Source organism: Mustela nigripes, chromosome 17, assembly GCF_022355385.1.
Source record: "Mustela nigripes isolate SB6536 chromosome 17, MUSNIG.SB6536, whole genome shotgun sequence".
Taxonomy (NCBI): Eukaryota; Metazoa; Chordata; class Mammalia; order Carnivora; family Mustelidae; genus Mustela; species Mustela nigripes.
In genome coordinates, this window is record NC_081573.1 from 33,484,699 (window position 1) to 33,493,269 (window position 8,571).

Here is an 8,571-nt window from a genome sequence, read left to right on the forward strand (position 1 = left end):
TTATTTATCAGAGAGAGAGAGGGGAGAGAGCGAGCACAGGCAGACAGAATGGCAGGCAGAGGCAGAGGGAGAAGCAGGCTCCCCGCCGAGCAAGGAGCCCGATGTGGGACTCGATCCCAAGACGCTGGGATCATGACCTGAGCCGAAGGCAGCTGCTTAACCACCCAGGCATCCCCCAGAACGGAGTTCTAAAGGTACAGCTGGGCCATGTGTCCATCTCTGAACCAGGTCAATGGAATGTGAGATTGGCCAGGCCCAGGTCACATGGCTCAGGGACTGGGCTGGATTCATGTAACCTGCCATGGGAGGAGGCGTGGGTTCTCCAGAGAAATGCAGAAGCTGATCCTGGAGGAAGGGAGAAGGCCTGCCAGGCGGGCATAAGCTCTGAGGCCTCTACTCTTCTGGCCCTGGCATCCCTTAAAAGCCCAGGCCCTGCCCTGCCCAGTGTTCTGCCCTGACTTCCTGTCAGCCTCTTTGGGACTGTGCTGCACTCCCAATTTCTCCATCATACTCCCCCCCTTCTTTTTTTAAAGTTTTTTTTTTTTTTTTAATGTTTAAAGATTTTATTTATTTGACAGACAGAGATCACAAGCAGGCAGAGAGGCAGGCAGAGAGAGAGGAGGAAGCAGGCTCCTTGCTGGGCAGAGAGCTTGATGCGGGGCTCGATCCCAGGATCCTGAGATCATGACCTGAGCCGAAGGCAGAGGCTTAACCCGCTGAGCCACCCAGGTGCCCCCATACTTCCTTTTCTTTGCTCTGAGGATTTGCCCCTGCAAAGGTTCATTCCTCAGTGGTTTTCCATGGCACTGCCTGTGTCATTTTCTCCCCTCTCCACCCATATGACTTGGCCTCCAGGTTGCCTGTGAGTGAGTCTCTCCCCAGCACTGGGCTTGGGGCTGCACCATCATTGTTCTCCATGGGGAGGATGGGAAAGGGGACAGTTGATCACAGAACACCTACTGTCCAGCCAGAGCTGGACTCTCAAGATTCCTCACTGCCTGTAATTTAATACCATCCTTGGGACTTGGGTATAGATGATCCCATTTTGCTGATGAATAAACTGAGGTTTAGAGAAGCTCAACAACTTGCCCACGTTACTCTGAGAGTCAGAGTAGAGGTGAGGCTGCAGTCTGGTTCTGTCTGATGCCAAAGCCCAGCCAGTGCCTGGTAAAATGTTGACTAGGGTGCAGTTGAATCAACTTTGGCCCCTACAATTTCCAGACTCTGACCCACGGCCATCCCCCACATCCCTTGGATGCACCCAACTCCAGCCTCTTCTCTTAGGAAGGCTACATGGTGACCTGTGTCTTCTGGAAGGAAGGAGCCAGTAAACATTACTGGGGGGTCTGGAGCCCTGAGGGCTGTCGCACAGAGCAGCTCTCACCTTCCAGGGTACTCTGCCGCTGCAATCACCTCAGCTATTTCGCTGTTCTCATGGTATGTGTGCCTCCAGTCCAGCTGAGGGGAGTCAAAACAATAAAGGGCCCCATGTCTAAGCAAAAGGAACAAGGCAGAGGTTGGTGTAGGGGACAAAATCCAACTCAAATGGGCTTAAGGAGGTAAAAGAGAAACTTAGGAACTCATGTTGCTGAAGAAGCTATGTTAGGCTTCAGGCACGGCTTGATCCAGATGCTCAATATCACCAAGACAGGGCTCTATCTCCCTCCCAGCCGTGCTTGCTTTGTGCTGGCCTAGCCTTCGGACAGGGTTTCCCCACAGGATAATAATATGGCTGCTAGCACACCCGGGCTCATGTCCTACTAGCTGTTAGGCCAGTAGCATGAGAGCTTTCTCTTACCCAATTCTGCCAACTAGTCTTGGGATTGGGTTCCACTGCGTTGGAGTGTGTCCCACTCCCATCCCTCAACCAGTCACTGGGCAGGAGGAGGGAGGGCTCTGATAAATCAGGCCTAGTGCACCTGCCCACACATAGTAGGACCGGCCATGTGCACAGACTGTGGGGGAGGGGAGGTTCTCATAGAAAAAGGGGAGATGGGAGTTGAGGGAGGGCAAAAGCCACTGTGTCTGCCAGGGCTTTTTTTTTTTTTTTAAGCCAGGACCACAGTGAGGTTTGTGGTGCGACAGGGGAGTTTGGAGCTAAGGTCTTAGCAGGTCCCTGTCACTGTTGGGAGGGCATTTCCATGCTACTGTCCCCCATCTCCCATTCCTTCCTGCAGCAGCTGTCCCAAGCCCCGATCCCCAGAGAGCTGCTGGTGCCTCTCATGTACATCTCCCTGGTGGGCTGCAGCATCTCCATCGTGTCCTCACTTCTCACTATCCTGCTGCACTTCCAAGCCAGGTACTCCCCTGCCCCCGGGCCGGGCCTGCCCACCTGCTGCTGCTCAGCACCCCTCCTTCTTGTCTAACTGATCCCCCAGAGCAGGGTGCGCTCCTCCAGGGCATGGAGTTTGGGAGGCAGGAGACCAGCCTTGCTGTGTGGCTGCTGTTCAGTCCCTGTCGCCCACCCCCAACCTCAGTCATGTGTCCCTGAGCCCCGGGGGGTGGCACTGCCTGAGTGATGTCCCCAGACCATGGAAGGTCATGCTTCCATGTGCAGGAAGCAGGGCGACTCCATGACACGCATACACATGAACCTGCACGCCTCCGTGCTGCTCCTGAATGTCGCCTTCCTACTGAGTCCTCTGCCGGCCACGCCCCCTGTGCCTGGGTCAGTGTGCACAGCAGTGGCTGCCATCCTGCACTTCGCACTGCTCAGCTGCCTCACCTGGACGGCCATCGAAGGCTTCAATCTCTACCTGCTCCTTGGGCACGTCTACAACATCTATATCCGCCGATACTTGCTCAAGCTCTGTGCAGTGGGCTGGGGTAAGCAGAACCTCCCTCCGATCTTGCTCCCTGAGGCTTCTGGCTGGACAGTGGACAGGGTGTCTACCCCACTCCTGCCCTTCTCTTCTCCTCTTCCTCATCATAGTTACTGCATCCTGAGCACGGCTCATCCCTGTCAACATTCGCCACTACTTTCTGCTCTACTGTTCTTATCATCCATTCTACTTCCAACATCTCCATGACGGTCACCTCCAACATCTTCATCACCTCTACCTCCAACACCTTCATCCCCTCCACCTCCAACACCTCCATCCCCTCCACCTCCAACATCACCTCCAACACCTCCATTATCACCTCCAGTACCTCAATCACCATCACCTCCAACACCTCCATCACCATCATCTCCAGCACCTCCATCATCACCACCTCCCACACCTCTGTCCCCTCTACCTCCACCACCTCCATCATCACCACCAACACCTCCATCATCACCTCTGACTCCTCCATCACCATCACCTCCAACACCTCCATCAGCATCGCTCCAACACCATCATCTACCAACAACATCTACCAACATCACTACCACCTCCGATACTTCCATCACCTCCGCCATCATCTCCACCATTTCTACCTCCAACACTGTCACCAATGCCATGAATATGTCTACCCCTGACTCTACCACGACCTTCACCTCCATCATCACCACCATGCTCATCCTCGTCTTCAACGCTATCTCTGACACCACCATCATTGGCACCTCTAACCCCATCCTAGCTCCTCTTTACTATTTCGGTTTCCTCCTGAGTTCTGCCAGCCCTCTGTCCTGTTAGCTCCATCTCCCCACCACCGCTGCCACTCCCACCCCACCCTGGAGCCCTCAGTGACACTGTCTTGGAGCGCAGCCTCCTCTAAGACCTACAGGCTAAGTGTCCTGAAGCTGGACCATATGGCAGGGCCTGAGTGCTCAGAAGAAACCTTCCCCTCCCTGCTTGCTCAGTGGAATTCTGTTTTAGCAGCCCCAGGGACCCATGACCAGCCCCTCTCGGGGTCACCTGACAGGTGCTGAGCCTCTGTCTTACCTCTCAGGGGTCCCAGCCCTGCTGGTCCTGCTCCTTGTTGTTGAGAGCTCAGCATACGGACCCTGCACAATTCCAGTCTCCAGCAGCCAGGAAAATGGCACAGGCTTCCAGAACATGTCCATGTGAGTGCCCTGAGGGGTGTGGCAGGTGCCCTAGCTCTGACAGAAGGGCCCAGGGGCTCTGAACAGGGTGTCCTATAGGCAGGGCACTGGCTGGGGGGGCGAGGAGGGGACCATGTCTCAGAGAGGGATAGTTTCCAGGCTTTGCCATAGCCTTTCTGCTGGATCCCAAGGTCTCCTGAAGAGGCAGTCTCTTGCTCTAGGCTGGCAACCTCTAGGGAGACCGGCATGAGCTCTGGTGCCTGCTCATGGGCTTCCACGCCCAGGGCAGCAGGACCCCTGGCTCCTGGCCGAGTGCGGCGATCGGCTGAGCTCCCCTTCCTGCTCTCCGACCCTGCTCCAGGAGGTCAGCCCACTCCTGAACTCTGCTCGCTCTTCCCACCGCCTTGCTGTGCTCCTTCAGGTTCCTGTGGCCCTGATCTGCTCCTGCATAGTGCTGCCAGCCCTCAGACTGTCCTCAGCAGGGAGAGCACTGCGGGGGCTGGGACCCCCCCCAAGGGACAGGGTTCAGCATGTGTGTGTGTGTGTGTGTGTGTGTGTGCGTGTGTGTGTGTGTATCAGGTGACCTGGGCAGTCTGCGGGACAGATTCTGCTGCCTCTTCCTGTGCCCTAAGAATGAAGGTTCTCACGGCCAACATAGGGAGAGTAGCTGAACGACCTATCACCTGTTTAAACCGTGCAGCAAGGAGTAGGTCCTACTGTCAGTCTGTTTACAGTTAGGGAAACTGAGGCATAGGCTGCTGAAGAACCCCACCCAAGGAAACCCAGGTGGTTCCTGGAAGAGCTGGGACTTGGCCACAGGCAGGCTGGTTCCAGAGCCCCCTCCCCCACTACCCCTCTCAGCCTCCTGGAAGCGAGGTGGGCTGGGGTTCATTCTTCTCACTGTGGGGGTGGGGCTCCTTTCTTAGAGGTGTGACTTAGGGCTCCTTCACCATGTAGTTTTGTTTTTTTTTTTTAAAGATTTTATTTATTTGACGAGAGAGAGATCACAAGTAGGCAGAGAGGTAGGCAGAGAGAGGGGGGAAGCAGTCTCCCTGATACTCAGAGAACCCGATGCGGGGCTTGATCCCCAAACCCCAGATCATGACCTGAGCTGAAGGCAGAGGCTTAACCCACTGAACCACCCAGGCACTCCACACAATGTAGTTTTTTAACATGTGCTGGGGACCGGAGGACTGGGCGGGGGCAGGAAGCACAGTGTTGCTGGGCTGTCACAGAGTATCCCACTTCAAGAACCCCCCTCTCCGAGTCTCCCTCCCTCTCCCTCTCCCCCAGGGTTCCGTGACTTTTATTCTCCTGCATTTATAAAACCCTTACCAAGTCTATTTGTGTTCCTGAACACAGAACAGCAATAACCAAACCTTTGGAAGGAACTCCAGTGCCCTCCGACATGTGAATAAGGTTAATAAGTTGCTACATAGCCAGCCCTGCGGGACAGTTAGGTGGCAGTGAAAAGGAATGATCCATGAGCCCCTTGCATAAATCTCCCAAATAACGACCAAGGCCCCTTGTGGCTGTGGCAGCAGGTGCCCACGGCGGGGGCCTGAGCAGGGGGCTGGGACAGGGGCACAGGCTCTGGGCGTGGAGCGTGGGGCTTCAAGTCCCACCTTTGCCTCTGAGCAAGCCCGAGCCTCAGTTTCCCCCTCTGCAGGGCAGGGACGACTATGGACCTGCCTCATATGGTCCTCACGTGGAGTGGATGGGCTCACTCACGGAAAGCGTATGACATGGTGTGTGACTGGGTGAAAGGCACCCCCTGTCTCGCCGATGTTTTGGGGACACAAAGGGCATGAAGGCCTCAGGGAGGGTCTGGGAGCAGGGCTGGGGCCATGGCCAGGCCTCTGCTCTTCCCTCGGCCCTTGGTGGCCTCATCCTGCTTCTCACTTGATGTGCCACAGCTGTTCACTGCTCGTGAGCCCCATCTAGCTGAGAGGGGGTGGTTCCTGGGCCAGGGCGCCCTTTGCACAGAGATGGTGCTGAGATGATGTTGACCTTGTGGGTGGGTGGAGAAGCCTCCAGGAAGAGGGCCCCGGGCCAGGAATCTGGTAGAGTTTTGGACAAGTGGGCAGCTGGGCTGGCCATGGAAAGGGAGAGAGGTGAGATGCAGAAGTGAGGAGAGGAAGAGTTTTCAGGTGAATAAAGGCATAAGAGGGCCCCGTGTGGCTGGGAAGGAGAACATGGAGAGCTTCAGGCCGGGGGCCGAGGTGACAAGGGGGCCCTAAGGTGATGGCTTAGCTGGAAAGCCGGGCCCCGAACTTCACCCGTGTGGTCACACAAGAAGCAACAGGTCTGGCCTGGCGGACAGGACCAAGTTCAAGAGCCCATCCAGAGGCCCAGAGACCAGGATCTCTGTACCCACGCCCCTCCCGCCCCCAGCCTGGGGCGCCACACCCACCCTGGCACTTCCCCCTCCCCTGCTCCCTTGCAGGTGCTGGGTGCAGAACCGCTGGGTGCACAGTATCCTGGTCATGGGCTACGGTGGCCTCACGTCTCTCTTCAACCTGGTGGTGCTGGTCTGGGCGCTGCGGGTGCTGCAGCGGCTGCGGGCCCGGAACGGGGTGCTGAACCCGCGGGCCTGCCGGGACAGCGTCACCGTGCTGGGCCTCACCGTGCTGCTGGGCACTACCTGGGCCTTGGCTTTCTTCTCCTTTGACGTCTTCCTGCTGCCCCAGCTCTTCCTCTTTACCACGTTCAACTCGCTGTATGGTAGGGCCCGCGGGAGGCGTGCAGGAAGCCCCGGGGGTGGTGCTCGGCTGGTCAGATGTTGACTGCTCAAGGCTTCAGGTCAAGGGGGCAAGTCAGGGGCTGAAATTGAGCTTCCCCTTCCCTGCCAAGCTGGTTTGGGGCTCCTTCGGTCCATAGAAAGGGGTATTTCCTCCTAATTTGCACAGAGGCACCCTCTGGCTTGCTGACAATTGGTCGGCCAGCTTCTGTGCTCTGCCCCTTCTGGTTTCCAACAGGGAGGGACTCAGATTTTCTCCTGGGCTTTAGGGAAGCCCAGCTCACCCCCACTGAGGAGGTCCCTGGATTCTAGGTGAGGACCCGCGTCTCTCCTTCTAGTCTCCCGCTGACCCGCTTTTCCCTGGCAGGTTTCTTCCTCTTCCTGTGGTTCTGCTCCCAGAGGCGCCGCTCCGAGGCAGAGATGGAGACAGAGATGGAGAGGTTCAGCTCCTCCCAGACGATGCTGTAGTCTGCGCCTCCTCGCCCGGAAGACCTCCTCTCTCTGGCCGCCTGCAGCCCGAGGCTCTGGGCTCCCCCAGGGAAGGTGGAAGGCCAGCTGCTGGACACCAGGGGCCCCTGTGGCCTCCAGGGAGGCTTTTCTACCTCCGTGGCTTCCCCAGGCCCAGAGGGCAGTGCGCTGCTCTGCCTCCCCTGGTTTCCTGGGGATGGGAAGGCAGAGCCTCTTTCCTTGACTCCTGAGGAAGGTGGCCCGTGGCCAGGTGGCCCTCTGATAATTGGGTAGGTTTGAATTGCCCCTGGTAGGCATGACCGTATGGGATCTAAAACCAAGCTTAGGCTACAATTGTGGAGAATCAGCATTGCCCTTGACCTCTGTCGGAGCAAGAGGGAGAGGGCTCCTAAAGCCAGCTCCATTCCTGGGCTGCACACCAGGGGGAGCTGTTGGCCTGTGCACAGAAGCCATTGGCTCACCGAATCCTATCTGGAAATACTGCCTGGGTGTGTCTGGGGACATGACACACCAGATGGAGGAGTCCGGCTTCTGGGACTGCTCCTGCTGAGTGACCAAAGAAAGGATTCTTGCACTGTTTGCACACCCATTTCTCTCTTCCCAATGCAGCTGTTTGCTCTGGGTCTTGGGGTCTTGGGCATCCATGGCACTAGAGCAGGTGGGCTGGGGGAGACGCTCAGAGCCCCGCTGCAGGCCATCGGACAGGTAATAACGACTGTGGAGGGCATGGTGAGGGTCCTGGAGCCAGATCCCTTTTCTCCTGGGGGTGGGGGTGGGGGTGGGGATCCTCTGCTCTCTGTTTATTTCTGGATGCCCATAGCCCTTGGCCAGCTGGTAAGTGCTGTAGGCTCTGGAACCCAACTGCCTGGGTTCAAATGGCCTTACCATTTGCTAGTTGTGTGACTGTGGACAGACCACTTAAGCTCTCTGTGCCTTAGTTTTCCCATCTGTAGAGCAGGGGCAGTTGTGGTGCTGATTTTGAAGATGAAAAAAAGAATCCATATAAAGAGGCTTAGCAAGTAGGAAATGCTCAATAAATCATTATTATTGTTACCATTAGTATTTTTGCTATTATTATTAACAGAGTTGACCGAGAGGGCAAGCTATCTAAACTCTAGGCCTGACAAACCCAGCTTCTCACTGGGCACAACCTGCTTTCCCTCAGCTCTGTGACTTCCTCTTCCAATTTCCCTAGAGTGGACTTTGCTCTGACTCCAGACAGTGTCCCCCCACCTTTATCAGGATGATGTGGGTCCCCATCCAAGCCCCCCTGCCACGATGGAGCCCCGTCCTGAGTGGTCCCGGGCCCCTTGGTCCTTGGGGTGGGCTCCCACGCTAAGGAGGGGGCAGACGGATCATGGGAAGTCCCAGGCCCTCTCTGGGCCAGCTCCAGGAA

General features: G+C 56.7%; 1 protein-coding gene across 7 annotated transcripts in view; it reads left to right on the top strand.

Annotated features, from left to right (window-relative positions):
• The window catches only part of ADGRG5 (adhesion G protein-coupled receptor G5), a 21,991-nt gene extending 13,757 nt beyond the window's left edge, over positions 1–8,234 (top strand). For 6 of the 7 annotated variants that reach the window (XM_059381256.1, XM_059381257.1, XM_059381262.1 and 3 more), the window contains 6 exons: positions 1,285–1,437; positions 2,178–2,299; positions 2,558–2,826; positions 3,874–3,988; positions 6,414–6,691; positions 7,075–8,234. In XM_059381256.1, coding sequence (XP_059237239.1) covers positions 1,285–1,437; positions 2,178–2,299; positions 2,558–2,826; positions 3,874–3,988; positions 6,414–6,691; positions 7,075–7,175 — 1,038 coding nt within the window. In that variant the 3' untranslated portion in view covers positions 7,176–8,234. The remainder of the gene's footprint in view (positions 1–1,284; positions 1,438–2,177; positions 2,300–2,557; positions 2,827–3,873; positions 3,989–6,413; positions 6,692–7,074) is intronic. The other variant, XM_059381258.1, reaches the window with a different exon arrangement.
• The last annotated feature ends 337 nt before the right edge of the window (positions 8,235–8,571 follow it).